We start from the raw sequence: 20,521 nt of genomic DNA, 5'->3' as shown, positions 1-20,521 counted from the left end.
TAAAATGATAGCTTCCTATAATCACATATTATAAAAATGGTAAAAAATGTTAAATATTCATTGATAATAGAATATATATTTGTGTGCCAGGAACTGTTCTAGGTATTTGTTGATGAGGGAGCGTGGGGCCAGGCTAATAGTACTCCCCTGCTCCCTAGTGGAATATGTGTGATATTTCTCAGATGCTCCTGGCTACCCCAGAACAAAGGAAAGGGTTTAACTACTCCACAGGGCAATGTGGGAAACTAAGGCAAATTAAAAATTAAATTTCCTTACGTCCCACAGCCCTGTGACAAGTCCTTGAAACAGGCAGAGGGACCTCCCTCTAAGAGTCCAGTTGCCATGATGATACTTTGCTAGAGGCAAAAGAGAATCTTAGCTTAACCTTATCTCAACCTTAAGGATCCTGTACATCTACTTTGACATATAAAAATTCCTTTGGAAACTTCCTTTAGGGCAGTTCTCAAAGATACACGCTGGCAATCAGACTCCAGGCTTACGGCCCTCTGACACACATCCGAAGGCTCCCACGACTGAGGTTTCACTAAGCGGTAATGAAGGGCATCTCCCTGGCAACAGCCAATCTCTTAAGGTCCTGGAAACCTTGTTTCCAAAACACCTTAGAGGCTTACGCTATGGCTAGCCCCCTCCCAACCTGAGGGTGTACAATCAGTTACTATCACCCCGGTGCAGCTCTTCCTACCCACGGGTCTTGTCCCCGTGCTTTAATAAAATCACCTCTTTGCACCAAAGATGGGTTCAAGAATTCTTTCTTGGTCGTAGCCTCCAGACCACCCCCCCATCACCCCAAAACTTCAATATTGTGGCTGTAGCTGTAAAAAAAAAATGACAAAAGTCCCTGTCCTCATGGAGCTCTTTTTCCAATAATGAGACAGGCAACAATCAGGTGCAGAAAAGGGAGAATACGATACTCATTGGTGTTAAAAAGAAGAGGGAGACAAGCGCCCACAGAAATAAACATGTTTATCTATGCACAGAATATCGAGAAAAGGAGCCAATTGCCACTGTGGAGAAGGTCTGAGGAGGGAACCTCAGTTTCCTCTGAAAATGTTTTTACCACATGCATATTAATTAAAAGGGGTGGGGAGGAGAAAAGATTTAAATCACCACAAGTCTTACAAAAATTGTTGGTAACGTTGGCTGAGCTTCTGAGACTCGACTGCCTAGTTCGTAGCGTTTGGGTCGCAGCGCACGCACTCTGGTGACGCCAATCAGTGGCGGGTAGGTAGGTAGTGTGCCCCAGTGCTCTGTAAGGAGTTCTTAGACATCCCAGTGTGTGGAGGGTCGGCCAGGGAAACAGCACAGATCATTTAAGATATGAGTAAATGCTGACGTAAACAGAGTATTATAGATAAGAAAACAAGGCGCTGTGAGAACGGGACCCCAAGACTGCGGACCTGGACGTCCCACTTCCCTACAGTGAAGGTAGCCAAACCGACTTTTCAGCTCTGCGCCTGCGCGAAATGGCCGCGCTTTTGCTCGCGCGGCCGCTGAGAGGCGCTGTCACGTTCGGATGCTTCCCAGAGCCCCCAGGGCCGACGCTCGTTCACTATTTCCGGGGTCGGGTACCAAAGAGAAAACAACCACTTCCTGTGAGGGGCTTGCGTCACTTCCACTCGGGATCGGCGATTGTTCTGCGAGGCCTCGTGCGGTTTCACCATGCGTATTGAGAAGTGTTATTTCTGTTCGGGGCCCATTTATCCCGGCCACGGCATGATGTTTGTCCGCAACGACTGCAAGGTGAGGCGGCCCAAACCGGCGCGCGGTCGGCTCCGCTCCCGCGGGCCCGAGGAGCGCCGCTTCCGCGCGCGGTTCCTTTGCGCCTGGGGCGTTTGGCTCGGGTTTTCCGCGCCGCGCTCACAGGGGCGTGATTTTGTGAGAGCTCCGGCCTCGGCCTGGGAAGTTTCTCCTTCCTGGTTTCCCGAGCCGAGGTGGACACCAAGCCACTCGTGGCCGAGGCTGGCTGCGGTGAGGTCCCCGAGTTATTTTAGCCCTCGCCGAATGTAGTCTGGGGGTGTGTTTGGGCCGTTTGGCCGCTCTTGTGCGTGGGTGAAGTTCTTGAATTAAGTAAACTTGGTTGAATGCATGCCCAGTCAATTATTGCTAGGGTTTTTGTCCGTAGAGACGAATAAGACTTGGGAGTGTGTCCGTACCACGTAGAGGTTGATGAAAATGTTGCAAATGGTCTAGTGGTAGTTATATATTAAAAGTTGTGGGAGGTGAGTTGGGGAGCGTCGTATATGAAGAGGCTCAGAAAGATGTCATTTATCCTGGTTCTTCAGTGTTGCGTGAAAAAGTGAGAAGAGGGAATTCTAGGTGGAAGTAGAGTGAACAGTTGATGAGAGTCACAGCGAAGCAGTCTCTAAGGAAGTAGTGACTTGTAGATGGTGATCCAGGCTTGAGGTAGAGCTGTAAATATACATGTCAGTCTGTATATAAAAAGATAAGTCTCTAAACATAAAATACGTGTTTAAGAGGCCTGGTTGTGAAAGAGTTTGTGAATGAAACATGAATTTGCTTTCTTATATCAGAATGAGTCTCGTTTCTCTGTTTAACACATTGTTTCTCAGAATTTGGATCTAGGACTTTAAAAAAAAATTATAATGCTTATTTATTTTTGAGAGAGAGAGAGAGAGACAGACAGACAGACAGAGACAGACAGGGCAGGAGAAGGGCAGAAAGAGGAAGACACAGAATGTGAAGCCGGCTCCAGGCCCTGAGCTGTCCGCACAGCTGACGCGCGGCTCGAACTCCCAAACCCAGCAATCATGACCTGAGCGGAAATCAGAAGCTAATCCGACGGAGACACCCAGGTGCTCCTAGTATTTTTTTTCATTTTAACAGGTGACGTTGTTATACTAAGGAATTGAAGTTCCTACATCATCAGCTTGTAAATCGTACAGATGGGAGATATTGACGTCATTAATTTGGAGCAAGGGGTTCTTGCACAAAGTGTGGGATCTAAGCTAGGTTTGGGAACTTGAAAGAACCTGTGCAAGACTTTGAATACCAGCTCTCAGGAACATGATAAAAAAAATCGTAGAAACGAACCTAATGATAGGTTGACATTTAATTCACAGTGGGCAGTATGGCTTTGTAGATGATCTGGTCATCATAATTTTATGATTTTTGTCCAGCAGGGCTTATCAGGTGGCTATAGGAATTAGAACAATAGACCATGGGAGCTGTCTAGAGTTGGGTGTTGATCTGGCAGACACAGTACACGTTCATATTGATGAGGAAGTCTGTATTGCTAGCAAGTACGTTATTGAATTGGCTAGGAGCCAGCTTACTCTAGGGAAGACCATTAGATCCAGAACAGAGTTGCTGGGGATATAAGATTCAGAGGCCCTGAAGCACTAAGGAAGATAGGAATCTCGTTTTTTCCTGTGGTAATGATGCCCAAATCTGTATCTTTTTGTTCTAATCTGAATTTTTCACTGGATAGGGATATCTTGTTTGTACCAGTGAACTTAGAGTTCCTAATTCAAATCTTTTTTGCTTTCTCATTTGATACTACTGCCTTATACCTAGACAGTTTTGCTAGAAATGTGAGAGTCATCTTTGAACCTTTCACCGTTTTTTTTTTTAAATCTAGTTACCAAGTCTTATTTATCTACATTTGCAAAAGTTTAGAGGTCTGTTTTATTTCTGCCCTCCCACTGTGGTTTCACATTAGGCATTTGTTATTTTTATAGCCTCCTAGCAGTCTTTCTGCCTTTTTTTCTCTTAGCTTTTGGGACTGTTTTTCTTTTTTCTTTTTATTTAATGTTCTTTTATTTTTTGAGAGAGGGGGAGACACAGAATCTGAAGCAGGCTCCAGGGTCTGTGTTACCCAGCACACAGACTGAAGCGGGGCTCAGACCCATGAGATCATGATCTGAGCCGAAGTCGGAGGCCCAACCGACTGAGCCACCCAGGTGCCTTTGGGACTGTTTTTCTTAGGGACCTCCCCTCTTAGGCTTCTTAGGTAGTTTCTTAAGTGTACAATTAATTTTAGTATTCCATATTTTAATATATGGAATTTAACATAAAAATATATACACCCTTAATGAGTGCTTAGTAAGTATTCAGTTAGTGGAATTTTATAAATATTTTTAAATGTTTGTTTATTTTTGAGAGAGAAACAGAATGAGGGCGAGGTAGGGGCAGAGGGTGAGGGAGACACGAAATTTGAAGCATACTCCAGGTTCTGAACTGTTAGCAGAGCCTCACGCTGGGTTCGAACCCACGAACTGTGTGTGAGATCATGACCTGAGCCAAAGTCGGATGCTTAACCGACTAAGCCACTCAGGTGCCTCCAGTCAGTGGAATTTAAGAGTTGAAGAACTTTGATCATTTGTTTGCATGTTGAAGACTGAGGATGATAGAGGACCAGCTTAAAAGGGAAACTTGAGCCTATGAAGCTTTGCCTAACCATTCACCACCCACCCCACCAGAGATATAACCACCTCCTTTTTTAAATTTTCATATTACTTATATATGATCATTGTATACAGTTTTTTCCCACTGTTTATGCCCTACCCTGATCTCATTGTCTTCATTGTAAAGTGAGACTTCATTACAATGCTAGCCTAACCTTCTCAAGGCAGTGTCACGTTTTAATTATTCTTGTATCCTTAGCACCTGGTAATATCAGACACCTATAGATCCTTCTTATTTGTTGATTGAATTCATCTCATAGCACCATTGATTGCAGTCTCTTAGGGTGCTTTATTGTGCCTTTCAGTTAACATCTATTAGATACAAAGTTCAAGTAGACCTCTCTATAACTTTCCATTGAGTCTTTTTGGGGACTTGTCGAGGAATTATCTAGTATATATTAAATGTAGGAGGCTTTTACTTTAAAAGGTAATAGTCCTTTGGACTGAAAATACAAAATTTACTGATGATGACTTAATGGTGGGATACTCCAGGAGACCCATTCCTATTCTTAGAGTTCTACTTACTTTGAAAGTAATTCAACAATATAGGCATGTTTTGACCTATGTCTATTAGGACAGGGCTCTCTGGGAGGTACTGACCTAGATCAGATGAAACTTGTATTGGCTTTTTGTTTGGGTCGTGGGGCAGGGCAGGGAGGGAGGGAGGGTGGGGGGGGGGCGGGCACAGGAGAGGGAGAGAGAGAGACAGAGAGAGAGAGAGAGAGAGAGAGAGAGAGAGAATCCCAAGCAGCCTCCATGCTCAGTCCTGATGTGGGGCTCTATCCCCAGACCCTGGGATCCTGCCTGACCTGAGCCGAAATCAAGAGTCAAATGCCCAACTGACTGAGCCACCCAGGCAACCCTAGTTTGACTATTTCTAAGAAAACTGTGTTCTAGTGTGTGTAGGGGCCTGCTTGAATTTCCCCATAGAACAGAGTGTATATAACATGAAGAGTATTTTGGCTTGTGATATACAGGTTTGTGATGTATACACACAATTTGAAACATTTATAATTCATTTTGACCTATTTTTCTTGGGTCACATCTTCAAGCTGTGATGATTCACCTTAATTTTCTTTGCCAAGATCCATATACTCTGAAGTAGCACATTTTCTCTTCAGAATTCCTATACACATACAAATTGCAGTGTGTTCGAAGATATTACAAAGTAAAAAAAAATGCATTTTAGACTTAAAATGAGTACCAATTAGCCATTTTAGGGGCACATTGAAGCATCATTAAATTTTAAGTTAGCACACTTAAAGCATAATGCCTTCTGGGATGAAGGTGGAGAGTTAAAGTATTGAAGAATTTTCCTACTATAAATACATACTTTAGAAAACTAATCTGTAGTCAGTGTTAGTTCCTTTTTTGAAACTATTTTGTATTTTAACAAAAAGGATGGCGGGGCACCTGGGTGGCTCAGTCGGTTAAGCCTCCGGCTTCGGCTCAGGTCAGAGCTCACATTCGTGGGTTGGAGCCCCGCATCAGGCTCTGTGTTGACAGCTAGCTCAGAGCCTGGAGCCTGCTTCCGGTTCTGTGTCTCCCTCTCTCTCTGCCCCTCCCCTGCTTGTGCTCTGTCTCTCTCTGTACCCCAAAAAAAAAAAAAAAAGGATGGAAAGAACAAAAGGGGGTTCATAAGAGTTTGAAATGGGGGTGAACCCATTGAGGTGTACAGAAAGTGAATTTTGTGAATTATTATTAAGTGGGCAGGGATTTATTTAAATAAGTGACTTTCCTTGAAACTATTGTTTTTATTCAAGATGACTGTAAGGTTTTACTGTTAATCTATAAAACTGGTAGTTTTTTTAACCATATTTTTGGGGCCCTCAGCCTTTGTGATCTTTGATAGTCAGACTTTAGTCAAAAAATAGTTCAATTTATATTAAATCTTACATGTTTTACATATTTCTAAATGGTGTTGTAAGTAAAAGAAATTGTGACAACCATTGTCATTTCTCAGACTTTGCAGTATATTTTGTCTAGGCAGGGTAACATCCTATGATAGAAAAATTCTTAGGGGCACCTGGGTGGCTCAGTCGGTTAAGCATCTGGCTTCAGCTCAGGTCATGATCTCATGGTTCATGGGTTTGAGCCCCGCGTCGGCCTCTGTGCTGACAGCTAGCTCAGAGCCTGCATTCTGCTTCAGAGTCTGTATCTCCCTCTCTCTCTCTGACCCTCCCCTGCTCATGCTGTCTCTGTCTCTTGAAAAGAAATTAAAAACATTTAAAAAAATTAAAAAGAAAAAATTAAAAAATTAAAAAGAAATTTCTTAATGTTGACTTTCCACTATTTTAACTTGTCTTACAGGTGTTCAGATTCTGTAAATCCAAGTGTCATAAAAACTTTAAGAAGAAGCGCAATCCTCGTAAGGTCAGGTGGACTAAAGCATTCCGTAAAGCAGCTGGTAAAGAGCTTACAGTGGTGAGTATAGTTAGCTATCAATAGAGTTTTTACGGTTTTCAAAGTTTTAACTTTTGTCGGGGAGGGCATATAATTTAATTAACTACAATAAGGTTTCCTGTGACAAGATTGATTAGTGATTTATTTGGGTTTGGTTCTGGTAATAATTTCATTCTCACATGATCTTGGAAACCGTAAATCTATAGAATTCTCAAAAGGAAAAAAATTCCTGGTTCAGTTTTTGGATATGGTTTTCCTTATTCTCGGGAAACCATTTTTTAACTCCTGCAAACAAAGGGAAAATCATTTAGATGGATTGAAGTTGAAAATTACTAAGGAATTTTGACATGAAGCCAAGAGATTAATTAAAGGATTCATGAACAGCATTGAGGGTTCTGGTAAGATATGTAGTAGACTCATTTATCAGTTTCTGGATTTCCTTACAGGATTTCGAGAATGGAGAAATTAGTTAATAGTGTTGGTGGAGGGAGGAATAGTGGATAGACTGGTGAGAGAGGTTCACGCGTCAGGTGAAATGAGGTCATTGGTACTGAGGTGGTAGAGGGCCTGGTAAAACTAGTTACATTTGGTCCCTGTAAAAGGAAGAGGTGAAAGCTGTGCTGCACAGGCTACCTTTGAGGGAGGAAGATCTTTAAACTTTCTTCTCCCTTGACTTCATCTTTCCCACCTCTCTACTCATTAAGGGAGGCATCTAAGAAATTGCTATGAAGCCTCTTCCTGGCTTCTTTAATACCACTCATTTTCCACAAATGGGAAGAATATATTTTGCCGGAGGCCCGCTCCTGCTGGTCCAGGGCTCCCTGAAGGGCTAGCGGCAGACGGGAAAATGAGAGAGATTCACGCAGTTTCTTTCTTTCTTGGCATCACCTTTTTTTCCTATCTCCTATCTCCTCTATCGCCAGGTTTTGGGCCTTTATTTATAGACCTACGACATCAAAAAGTGGAATTTTTACAAATAATTCTCAGTGATAAAGATGCTTTGAAAAGGGTGCAGAAACAGGTTTTACAGAGGCATTTCTTCAGAACTATTCTAATTATAATGAGGTAACTTAGACATCTTAGGATAACAGGATATTCTCAGTGAAAGCAGATAACATACACATTTGTTTGAACCAGTAGTAAATCTTACAACTAAGAAGATAGCAGGATGTTTTCAGTGAGAAGCAGATAGCAAACATTTTATAACAATGATGCTAAAATTTAGGCAGAAACCGGGCTAGGAGGCATTCTATTTGGCTCACTAGAGGAAGGATATATTCATGATGGTTAGTAAGTAAACCTTTTGTCAACCTTGTTCTTTGATGTTGAAGGTGTAAGCGCCATAGCCGGCCTTTGCATAGGAGTTTAAGTTGTAACTACTCTTACCTATCCTCACAATGGGCACCAAATTAGCGTATGTATGCACAGTAACTTGTGCCTGGCTCTTGTTTGTTTCTTATTCCTAAGTTAGGCCTTTTCTCTGGCCAGGGTAAACATTATTTTTGTGTCCTTTAACCCCCTTTATTTTCCATGTCTTAAGTTTGTGAAGCTTAATAGAAGAGCCTTTCGACAAACATCTGCAGTGCTTTGTTTAACTTCCTATTTATAGAGGTGGGAATATGCTTTTTCCCATGAGGAATCTGGGGAATATCGGTCTGATTTGCAACATTGTGAGGCCTAATCAATAGCAACAGGCTTAATTTTACACGAGCAATCAGTTAACAGAAGGAAATGCCAGCTTCCGTCACCTGTGGCAGGAGCCGTGCAATGTCTGCCATTTCCTTACTGTGACCGTGTCATTCAGCAAGGCCGGTGCGGCTCCCAGCAATATTTTGACAAGATGCAAAGCCAAATCACAGTTATTGTCACAAAAATAATTTCCAGTATGGATGAGAATAAACATAGTACTTCAAATGCAAGTGACAGCTGCATGAGTGAAGAGAGGATGCCAGTCACAGTCATTTGTTGGTGACCAGTTACCTGGTCATTTCTGAGGTTATTGTGACTGAATAGGCCACATGTATGTAAATGAAATCGGTAACTACAGAGTTAATGCTGTTCCATGTGGCTATCTTGCATAAATTTGAAAACTAAGAACATACCTATAGTTTTTCTAAGAGGTCTATAGCTTTTCTAAAATTGTTTTGCATATTTTAAAGGTAAATAGCACTATAAACTGTCAAATACCTACTACATTTAAAGGACACCTGAAGAATTTCTGGGAGAGAATTATGTCATGCAGAGTAGCACCACATTTATTTGAAGATGTATAGTTTTATACCCTATGTGCTATAACAAAGTTACATTAGGTACTTAGATTGAACCATGAAATTCTCAATGTTTGACTCATTTTGATCTTTGAAAAGTAGTAATTCATGTGGTTCAGCCTCATAGAAAGTTTTCTGCCTGTGAGTCTCATCTAGAAACTGGAAATTAGGGAGACCTCTTTACTTTTTTTGTAATCTCCATGATTGTTATATGCCCCTCTGAAGGATGGGGTTAATACCATCTTCCTGATGTCCTCTTAAAAATCACTTGTACACAAATTGATATTTTCAGTAGGGCTTTCTTATACATGTGGTGTGTAAAGGAGAAAAAGTATGAAAACTTGGTTTTGCTGGGTTCACCGCGGGGAAGTCTTAATATTTGTACATGGTTTGAAACCATGAACCTTGTGAAAAGGATAATAAAATTGTAAGTAATGCTTCCTTTGTATCGCTCTTAAAACCCTTATTTTCCCCTCTCTTACAGGATAATTCATTTGAATTTGAAAAACGTAGAAATGAACCTGTTAAATACCAGCGAGAGTTATGGAATAAAACTAGTAAGTCACAAAAAAATACCAAGAATTTTTGAGACTGGTTTGGGATATCACTTTGAATTTAGCTTTTATTCTTTATTTTTGTTTTACTGGTTTTGTTGTACTTGCATCTTTTATTATAAGCTGCCCTAGATCCTTTTCAGAATTGGCTGATACATCCATTATAAAAATAATGTAATTATTAGATATTATTTGAAGTACCTACCTACACAGAGGTATAAAAATAACTAAAAAACAGAAAAATATAGGTGGGGAATACTTTTTTAGGGTGAGTGTGGCATAGTTAAAATATACACAAAACAACACACTTTATTATTTTTTTTTAATTTATTCATTTATTTTGGGAGTGTGCATTAGAGTGTGGAAGGAGCAGAGAAAAGAGGGACAGAGAGAGAGAATCCCAAGCTGGCTCTCCACTGTCAGTACAGAGCCTGATGTGGGGCCTTAACTCATGAACTGTGAGATCATGAGCTGAGCTGAACTCAAGGGTCGGATGCTTAGCTAAGCCAACCTGGTACCCCTACCTAACATACTTTATTAGGTTTGGATAATTTAGTTTAGGGATATAAACATATATATTTGGCATACCTTATAAAATGTAATACTTCTGTAAAGTTAAAAAGTGTATCACTTAAGGTGATAATTGCATTTCCTAACAGAATTTCTAAGTGCGTAAGTGGAGCTATGGGCTACTGAAGTTTAAAGCAATAACTGGTCCTTGTCTCTCTTTCCTGAAGTAGGCAGAGACTTTAATGAAAACATAATCCCATATGTAGTAAACCTAAATTTTTTAAGTTGGCTGGTAGATGCCCCTTTGTGTGTTTGAGGTCCTTGACCATGGCTTTTCTTCTCCCCATGCCTGTCTTACGTGTTCTTTAGCCATTTATATAGTTTTGGGTGTGAAGGTGATCTGGTTGGTTTGTTAATTAAAAGTCTCTAGGGCTTGGGGTTCTGTAGACTTTATCAGTCTTGAATGGATCATGGGGCATCCTTTTCATCACCTTTTGCCCAGTCACAGCACTTCAGGGGAGGGATTGAAAAATTAGGGCCTTTCTGGTATTATTTGACACCCCATAAGGCTTGTTTTTCCTGGACTGTGTGGAGAAATTACACTCCAGTTTTGGAATTGTCTTTCCACATAACCTTGGCATTTTGTTTTTCCCTTCTGTTTTATAATTAGAGGAAAGTTAATTTCTGAAAAGCAGTTGAATATACTGGTTTAAACTGAAGGATTTCTAAAGAGATGAAAGGAATTTTTGTAATTTGAGGTATAATTGACATGTAACTTGTGAGTTTCAGGTATACAGTGCAATGATTTGCTATTTATATATATTGTACAATGACCAAAGTCTAGTTAGTATCCGTCACTACATATTATTACAAATTTTAATAAGAATTCTTAAAATGATTCTAAAAGACAGACTTGTCAGGGACATTATTAGATGATCCTAAAGCATTTTTATATCGCATAGAATTTTATTTAATTTTGCCTATATTTTCTTTGTTACTATTTGAAGATAGCAGCTCCAGATCATTTTACATATTTTATAACTATTGCTTGGTGGAGATTTAGTTTGATATTCAAACAGGTGAATATCTTAGTCATCAGTAGATACTCAGTTACTATGACCTTCTGTGCTGTTTTCATGTTATTAACATTGCTCCTGAGAAATAAGACTAAATATATTTTAACAGTAAGTACTTAGGTCCCACCCTTATGCGTTTCACCGAGTACTACTATTTTACAGTTTGTTACACAGTAACTGGTTCATATTGCCCCACTCATTAATACATAGGTAAGTTTTGTAAGCAGCAGTGCTCTATTGAGGGTTTTTTTTTTTTGCATAGATTTTATTATCCTTTCTTTTTGAGATCCTACACAAGTAGACATTTCATAGAAAATCTCAGACAGTATGAGCCTTTTGGAACTTAATACTATTTCCTACTATACATTTAATAAAAATTGTGAATAGTACTGCAGAAAAACACATTACTCTTAGAAACTCTTAAAAACACATTACTTTTAGAAAAGATTTGTTGATACCCACAACCTCCATTTCAGTAGCAGGTTTATAAGCTAATCTGTTAGCAATAGTTTTATATTCATTGTTTACTTTTTTAACTTTAAGATGCCAGTGTCCACAGAAACAGCAGGAGAAATTAAAAAACAATACTAGGAAGGAAAGTTTTTGTTTTATCCTTCAGGTCTCTGTATTGTGGATCCCGTGTTTCCTGGGGCACCTGGGTAGCTTGGTTAAGTTTCTGACTTTGGCTCAGGTCAGGATCTCACAGTTGATGAGTTGACTTGACGCCCCACGTTGGCCTCTGTGCTGACAGCTCAGAGCCTATTTCAGATTCTGTGTCTCCCTCTTTTGTCCCCTCCCCTGCTCATGCTGCCTCTTGCTCTCAAACATTAAAAAAATTTTTTTGATATCAGGTATTTTTCTTACATTAAAATTTTTTCAGTCTTTTGGAATATTTGGAAATGTATCTTTTTCTTTGGATTTACCTGCCACTTTTTTTTTTTTAAGTTTACTTTTTTGAGAGAGAGCAAGCATGTGCTGTGTGGAGGTGAGGTAGAGAGAATCCCAAGCAGGCTGTCTGTCACCAAAGAGCCTGAAGTGGGGCTCGGTCTCATGAACCCTGAGATCAGGACCTGAGCTGAAATAGAGTTGGATGCTTAGCTGATTGAGCCACCCCAGTGCCCCTACCTACCACTTCTGTTTATTTCTGTGTATCTTTCAGTTTCAGAAATACTTTTGAGTACTAGAACTTGGCCTTAGTTTTGTTGAAAACTAAAGAGAAAGATACCTATTTAGCATTCCCACATTTAAAGTTGATTGACTTTGTCTTACATTAGTAATACAGATATATCTTAATACTGGTGGCCTCATGAGGCCTTTGAGGATCTTCTTAAAATGCAGATTGTGCTGTAGCATGTCTGGGTGGGGCCTAAGATTCTGCATTTCTGACATGCTTTCAGGTGGGTGGTATCAATGTTAGCTGGTCCCCACATTACACTTAAATTTAGTAAAGAACATTGGAAGAATCAAAGATGAAGAATATCAGAATTCTGCAACTTTTCTGTCCAGTCTAAAATTGCGTACAAACAAAAACATTTACCATTCTCTCCTTTTCTTTCTTCTAGTTTTTTTTGGAGTTTTTAAGTTGTATAATGCTTTCATTCGTAAGTTGAGTAGGAAGAGTATTTCCTGAAAAAGAGAACATTCTTATATAACCATAGCACAGTTTTTAAAATTAGGAAATTAACATTCATACAGTATTGTCATTTGGTCTCTTTGAATTTGAAACCATTCCTGAATTTTTATATTTTACGATATTGACAGGTTTTTAAAATTTTTACTTTTTAGAGAGTCAGAAGAGAATGAGAGGGGGAGGGGCAAAGAACGGGGGATAAATAGAATGCAAAGCAGGCTCCAACCTCTGAACTGTCAGCACAGAGCCTGAGGGGCTTGAACTCTTGAGCTGTTAGATCATGGCCTGAGCCAAAGGTGGATGCTTAACCAACTGAGCCACCCGGGTGCCCCGATATTGATGGTTTTGAAGTGTATGGGGCAAGTGTTTGGTATAAAATCCCATAGTTGACTTTTCTTTGATACTGCCTCAAGGTTAGATTTGGGTAATGGATGTTTAGCTGAAATCCCACAGATAGAATGCTGAGTTCTTATCATTGTGTCCTAATTATTATGAGGGCCCTCCCGCTGACTGTTGGCCTTATAACTGGCTCTGTTAACTTTATCATTGTTTTAGGTGACATCTGACAGGTTTCTTCACTGTAAAGTTAGTATTTTACCCTTTATAATCAATCAAAGTATAGTGGTGACATTTTAAGATTATGTGAATGTCCTGCTATTTTTCACATCCACAGTGTATAAGAAGTTAGATTGGGAGTGTGTTGCCTAGTCTGGCAGCCACTAAACAGAGGGGCTACTGAGCACTTAAAATGTGGCTAGTCGGAATAGAAATTTGCCATAAAGGTTTTTGAAGGCTTCATATGAAAACAAGCATAAATTTCCTCAGTAATTTTTGTATTATGTTGAAATGACAGTATTTTGGATATGGTGGGTGAAACAAAATAGATTTTTTGACTGATGTACATTATAGAGTATAGTTGGATTCAGCTTCTTTAGAAATTTTCCAAAACAATTGGATTTTAGTGGCTAGTTGATTGGTTCATTCTACCAGTATTCACGTGCAGATCACTATCCCAGGAACTTAGAGGAAAAAGTATTTATTCCCAGAATGGTACTTTTTATTAATTGAGAGGAAAAGGTGAAAATGAGATTAGTTGCCATTAATCTAGGTTCTTGTCAAGTTTGAGCTTTGCTATAGAAGGAAAATTTTGTAGGAATAAGGACTTTTGTAAAGTAAAAATTAGAGGTATATTCGCAAAAGATAAAGAGTTAATAGTGATGTCAGTTAAGAGTACCTACCTTCTTCAGGAATGATAAAGTTCTTGCTTGGATGTGCAAAAATTTGTAACTTTTAATTTTTTTTTGTAGTTGATGCAATGAAGAGAGTTGAAGAGATCAAACAGAAACGCCAAGCCAAATTTATAATGAACAGGTATGAATATGTATATAGAGTAACTCTTGGAAAAATAATGACTAGTAGAAACCCAGAAGTTTTTTTTTTTTGATTTAACTTAAGAAAACTTGCAAGAATAGTGTAAAGAACTCTTGTATATTCTATTAGCATTTTGCCACATAGTTTTTGTCTCTATAGTAAGTTGAAGACATGATACCTTTTTCTGGAGTATATTTCAGTGTATATATTGTAAAAACAACACAATCCTAATTATTGTATAGTTACCAGGAAAATAACATTGAATGATATTATATAACCTACAGAACTTATTTAAGTTTCGTCACTTCCAACAGTAACAGAAAATCCTGGATCTTGCATTGCATTCAGTGGTCTTATTTCCTCAAGCTCCTTTAATTTGGACAATTTTTCATCTTTGTCTTATTTCATAGAATATTCTTCTGCTTATGTTTATCTTAGGTTTTCCTCCTTATTAGATTCAGGTTAGGTACCTTTGGCCAGAGCATCATAGAAATGAAGATACATAAGAAGGACACACATTAGTGGTATTATTTCAAGTAACTGATCACGTGGTTAAGGGGGGGTGTCTGCCAGTTTTTTCTACTCCATTGAGAAGTTCTTACTTTCCTTTTGAATCCGTACATAGCTTAGGGGAGATGCATTGACACTCTGCAAAGAGTCTCTTTTTCCTCCACCTGGAACCTGCTAGTGTTAGCCTCCAGAGCATTTTGTCTGAATTGGTTACTATTGTGATTGTTGCCAAACGGTGATTTTTCTGATTCAGTAATTTTTTTCTACTTTTATTAGTTTGCTTTCTCATATAAAAGAACATTTCTAGTTTCAAAATGTACTCATATATTTGTGTGTTCATTGATTGTTATGGTATTCAATAGGTTATCATTCTTTGTTATTATTTATTTTGATGTTCTCAGTGCTTCAGATTGGCTAGTGGGAGTCCCTTCAGGAAGGCTCCCATGTCATTGTGAATTTTCTCATCTTTTCTCTGGGTGTTTTCTGGATTTATGGCTAAGAAGTTGTGGCCTCATCTTACACTTCCCTGGCCTAGAATTGGCTATTTTGGGGGGTGGGGGGAGGATTTTTTGTTTTGTTTTTGGGAAAGAGTGTGCACGTGCAAGCAGGGGAGTGGTAGGGGGAGAAGGAGGGAGGGAGAATCTCAAGTAGGCTCCATGCTGTCAGTGCAGAGCCGGATGCCAGGCTAGATCCCATGAACCCTGAGATCATGACCTGAGAGGAGAGCAAGATAAGGACACCTACGTCCTAGGAGCATGTCCTTGATCTCATTACTATTTAAGTTTGTCATAGAGAAACATATGCTGACAACTTCCTGGCTTTAGAACAAATGTTAAAGTGATACAGAAAGGGAGCCTAGTCTATTAGCATATATGTCTCACATGAATGTCTTATGTGTTTTGGGTTCTTTTAATTACTGATTAAAAAAATTAGGTAGCATAGAGACTGTTTTTTGTTTTGAGGAGAAAAGATCTAGGCACTTTAGCAGTTGAGAGATTTGCACTATATGTGTATAATAGACATAGATGTCTGAGATTTAATTCTTTGATCACATTTCTTCATTCACTAGCAAATATATATTAATTACAACTTTATTCCTAACTAAGTACTAGGGATGTAATCAGTGAACCAGTTAATTAAGAACTAGAAAGTAATTTTTAGTTCTAATTGCTCATCTCTGGCTAAAAATATTTTTATAAATATGAATGTCTTTTCAAGAAATTTTAGTAACTACAATTTTGGCTTTGATGTGTTGTGTCCTAGATTAAAGAAAAATAAAGAATTACAGAAAGTTCAGGACATCAAAGAAGTCAAGCAAAACATTCATCTTATTCGGGCCCCTCTTGCAGGTAAGTTCTGCATTATACAAAAGTTCTCTTTCAGTAGAGAGATCCAAAATCTAGATTATTGTCTGTTTAACTGGGTATTAGTTAACTTTTTATGGTTATTTTTTCATGTAAATATCTCATGTGTGCTATACTGAATATATTTTTATAAACCAAGTCTATGTCCCAGTTCTAATTTATTGCAAATGGTGTTTTATTTCCCTTCATAAAAATGCTGTATTCCATAAGTTAGTCCTAAAGATTTGAGTAACAATTTTGTAGATTTTTGCCTAATGCTTTTTATTAAAGGACAGTGTTTTTATACTAGTGGTGTTCCAACTTTGGTTGGTACGGGAATTACTTGGGGCACTAAATGCAGAGGCCCAGGTCTTTTGAGTCTGAGCTTCTGATACTGATTTTGATACTCAAGTTTGAGAACTACTGTTTATATTAAAACTTTCTCTTTGTGTTTTTGTAACTTACCTGTAGTCACTCATTTGGGCAGTTTTTTTTGTCGATAGTTTCTCCTGTGCTAGAAAACCAGCCTTTTACTCAGGTGGCACCAGATACCGTCTGCTATACAATTTATGTATGCAGATTACCTGAAGGGAGAGAAATTCTGTGAGATTTATATGAAGAGTTAATTCCTGTGAATGATCCCATGCCTAAACCTTAGTGAAGGTCAACTTCTGTAACAATAGATTGAGTAGATTTATGTAAAAGTACTAACTAGGTTAATTTTTATACCACATTGTATTAAAATAGGGAAAATCGTGGAACATTTGTTTGATGTATAGACGAAATGAACCACACCCAGAACAACAGTAATAAACTGTTATCTAACTTTTTTGGTAACCCTCTGAGGGTAGGTAAGTACAGTGTTAAAAATAGAGACCTTGGAACCAGAGGGCCATGGTTCAAATCCCAGCTGTTTGACTGGGTTTACTCAGTGATCTGAGACAATTTCGTCAGTCGCTGGGTCTCTGTTCTATCTGTGTTGTTGGGGGGGGGGGGCGGTGAAGCAAACAAATGTGTGTGGAATGCTTATTTTGTGCATGACATAACCTATGTGAGTTTAGTTGCTATTCTTAAATTTCTTAGAAATGGCTAAGGTTATTTTAAAACACTAAGGTTCTTTACAAAATGTTGATATGAGTTCTCTAAGGTTACAATGAGTTGATAGTTTTTATTTATTTATTTTTAAAGGCAAAGGAAAACAGTTGGAAGAAAAAATGGTGCAGAAATTACAACAGGATGTGGACATGGAAGATATTTCTTAAAGATCTCACTAAGCATTTCTATAAGTGCATTTGAAAATCTTAGTCTCGACAAAGAACTTCTAAATTATTTATATTTTAAATAAGGTCACTCAAATGAAAGGTAATTAAAAATACATCTCTTCTGCATTGCTGTCTGTTAGAATGCATTTCCATTGTTAAACCTTCACTGATAGTTACATTTGTGTAAGTCATGCAAATTCTTTTTATAAATACAGAAGTGAAGCATAGGCATAAAATGGTCCTGCCACTTGAGCCTCACATATTGAAGCCTAATTATGTTGGACTCTTTTGACCTGATTCCACTGTTTTGATAGGCTGCTCTTAATGTTGGAGGTGAGAGCTGAATAGCAAGTTCCTGAAATGGCACTGTGTACTTTCCACTTTGGAGAACACTCAATTTTGAGATTCCTGATAGAACCAGATTTATTTTTATAGCTTAGCAATTGGTTTAGAAGCAGAGGAATCCCAGTGCCTTTTAAGATATGTTGTTTGGTTTTCTTTTAAAAAGGTCCTAATTGTTTTTGGAAAATAGAATTTATGGTTTTTATGGTACAAATTATTTGGACCTATGATCATTCTAAAGTAAGTATCTGCCAATTTTTTGTTTAAAAGGTACTAAAAAAAAAGTATTAATTAGTGGGAAGAAAATAACACTCTCCTGCATACTACTGAAGTAGGAAATACAATTAAAGAAAAATAAATATTAAATAATGGATTTATATTTCTCCATTTTTTGCAACTTGAAGGATATTAAGTAACTCACTTTTTATGTTTTTTAAGGACGGAACTTAGAATGAATTACAATCTTAGGGTTATAAAATTATAAAGTGATGCCTAAATTTTTACTGTAGAATTAGTGAAAAAGTGATCACTGGACAAAGTCTTTAGGAAAAAGACTGAATTCCAGTGTGGTTTTGCCCTTATGTTCTTATTTGTTAAATATGGCTCATTAGTAAACATTATTAGTAAAACAATTAGGGGAAATGACAAATTACTTGAAATTTTTAACTCCATACTAGATTTATGGTTTTAATATAAACATGTAAGATTACATACTGTCAGATTTCCTACCTCACTGTTAGCTCTTGCCTTGAGACCATCAATTTGGAAAGGATCTGAAAGGAAGAACTGACAATGCATCTCAAACTTTAACATCCAAACGGTTCTCTTAACTGTCAGGAATTCATAGTATTTTGAGATTCCAAATATGATTATAAACTGTGTGAATGCAGATGCCACAGACTCCCCTCCCCCCCAAACTCTCTAAGCATGGTTGTATCACTCAACTGACCTTTTAAAATGTTTCCTGAGAAGTGGCATGGTAGAATGCTATTTTTTCTGTTTGTCTGATTGGGGCCTCTGCTGGGCAGTTAGTATAACACAAAAGCATAAAATTTTCCACACCTTTGCTTTACAGTACTTTTATATTCTCCAATTGTTTAAGGGTAATAATAGCTTTAGAAGTCCTAGAAAATAATTTAACACACTTACCTTATAAAACCTTGTAGAATAGCAGGGAAAAAAAAACTTATTAAAGGGTACTTGGTTGACTTAGTAGAGTATGTTACTCTTGATGTTGGGGTTGTGAGTTCGAGCCCTGTGTTGGGGGTAGAATCATGAAATCTTATTTCTTAAAAATAGAAATCCTTCAAAGATGTTTATGTTATAGAAAAAAGTTCCATAAGGACTGGCCTCTTTCCTAACATCCCAAGAAATAGCACTTTCCTTATATAGATGGAAAAATTTTTAGGTCACTTGCCTCTTTATCACATAGTTAGAAGATGGAGGCGGCAGTGATTTATATTCATGCAAGTGCCTATGTCTAGACGGGATTCATCTGGATGGAGCCTCGGATACCATCTTCCCTGGTGATTGCTATGAGAGAGGACTGTAGAGGTTAGTGATGCTCAACTTGACTGTTGGCTTTTTCATTGAAAAGATGGAAATGATAATATGATCTCAGGATTTTTTAATGAGGATCCAGGTAGTAAGTGCAAAATAATCATTTCAAGGCTACTTCTGTAGTAGGTAGTATTGAAATGTTAGCTATTAGGACTGGCCATGTGACCACACAAAACTCTCAGGCAGTTGGCATTGCCTCTGGAGAAAGTTGGAGGGTATTAGGTTTGGGGATAGCTATCATTAAATTGAGTACAGTGCATGTAGTCCATAAAACCAGGATTATGTTGGGCTTAAGATGTTAATGTTAACTTTAAATTTCACCTGGAAAATTCACTTATTAATAGCATCTCATTCCCCATTCTCTGTTAGGAAAGGTGTTTTTCCCTCCCAATCTTTCTATTTGTCAGCTAGTAGTTTAAACAGTCAATTGTCGTCCATAATTTCAAGGGCTAATCTATATAAAGGAATTTATCCCCCACGCGTTAATGTCCTTTAAACTTACATTTTACATGGAGACTGAAAAAAGACATCAAATTTTAATTGCACAGATATATAGTATACATCTTACTATTGAATGAATACTACCTGGTATAAATTAGTATGGTAGCCTGGTAAAAAGTGTTGAGAAGGTAAGGGGGAAAATCAGTATGAAAAAAGAGAACCCGATTTCAAAGTCTGTAGAAAAAAATTTCCAAAATCAATACTTTTTTTGATACATAACAATTGGAAATCTAACAGTTTTTGCCGTGTGTTTATACCAAGTATCAATTACCCCTATGTTGATTTGAGTAATTTTTGTGTCAGTTGAGCAATTTCTTTTCAAAGAAGTGACTTTTTAAGAATGTACTCTCATGTTCTGAATGTAAGAATTTCTACTTTCTGGTGCCACTGGTGAACCTTTGACCTAAGTTTTCCTGCTTCAAAATTTTCCTGGCTTTTATAACTTAACTAACTGAAGCCATCATGTAGGGATTGAAGGTGATATTTGTGCTGCATAACCTTCCCTAAGGTACCAGTTACTGGATCTCATTCTCTACCCTCTCATTAATTCTGTGGCTGCCCTTTTATCTTGCCAAAGATTCCTTTTTCAACGTTTGTGATAAAAAAAAATCGTGACTAATATACATCTCGATCCTGTTCAGCAAAACCAGGGAGCCCACTTCTGTCATAATCTCCAAGGTCCAGGCACATATTAGGTACCTGATGGCTGGAAGATGCGTTGTAAGTGTGCTAAGTGGGAAGTAAGTG

General features: G+C 38.2%; 1 protein-coding gene and 1 long non-coding RNA gene across 3 annotated transcripts in view; one reads left to right on the top strand and one right to left on the bottom strand.

Annotated features, from left to right (window-relative positions):
- LOC115300850 overlaps positions 1–18,538 on the bottom strand; it is a 30,638-nt gene extending 12,100 nt beyond the window's left edge. Inside the window, exons 1-3 of one of the 2 annotated variants that reach the window (XR_003912886.1) lie at positions 18,443–18,538; positions 16,575–16,693; positions 12,793–12,881 (exon numbers count right to left, since the gene is read on the bottom strand). This is a non-coding gene — a long non-coding RNA (uncharacterized LOC115300850). Of the gene's footprint in view, positions 1–12,761; positions 12,882–16,574; positions 16,694–18,442 lie in introns of those variants that run through there. The other variant, XR_003912885.1, reaches the window with a different exon arrangement.
- Positions 1,614–18,921, top strand: RSL24D1 (ribosomal L24 domain containing 1). Its single transcript, XM_029950409.1, has 6 exons — positions 1,614–1,761; positions 6,756–6,869; positions 9,600–9,672; positions 14,193–14,256; positions 16,030–16,115; positions 17,298–18,921. The coding sequence occupies exons 1-6, from the start codon at positions 1,681–1,683 to the stop codon at positions 17,369–17,371; spliced, it is 492 nt and encodes a 163-aa protein (XP_029806269.1). The 5' UTR covers positions 1,614–1,680; the 3' UTR covers positions 17,372–18,921.
- Positions 18,922–20,521: the final 1,600 nt, after the last annotated feature.

The sequence above is a fragment of the Suricata suricatta genome, chromosome 9 (assembly GCF_006229205.1).
Source record: "Suricata suricatta isolate VVHF042 chromosome 9, meerkat_22Aug2017_6uvM2_HiC, whole genome shotgun sequence".
Classification (NCBI taxonomy): Eukaryota; Metazoa; Chordata; class Mammalia; order Carnivora; family Herpestidae; genus Suricata; species Suricata suricatta.
The sequence above is the reverse complement of the archived record's forward strand: the minus strand, read 5'-3'. Positions and strand labels throughout refer to the sequence as shown.

Excerpts from the sequence above, each read along its gene's own strand:
- RSL24D1 (XM_029950409.1), top strand. The coding sequence starts at position 1,681 with ATGCGTATTGAGAAGTGTTATTTCTGTTCGGGGCCCATTTATCCCGGC. Across the intron at positions 6,870-9,599 it reads CTGGTAAAGAGCTTACAGTG|GATAATTCATTTGAATTTGA; the intron begins GTGAGTATAGTT and ends CCTCTCTTACAG. Across the intron at positions 16,116-17,297 it reads TATTCGGGCCCCTCTTGCAG|GCAAAGGAAAACAGTTGGAA; the intron begins GTAAGTTCTGCA and ends TTATTTTTAAAG.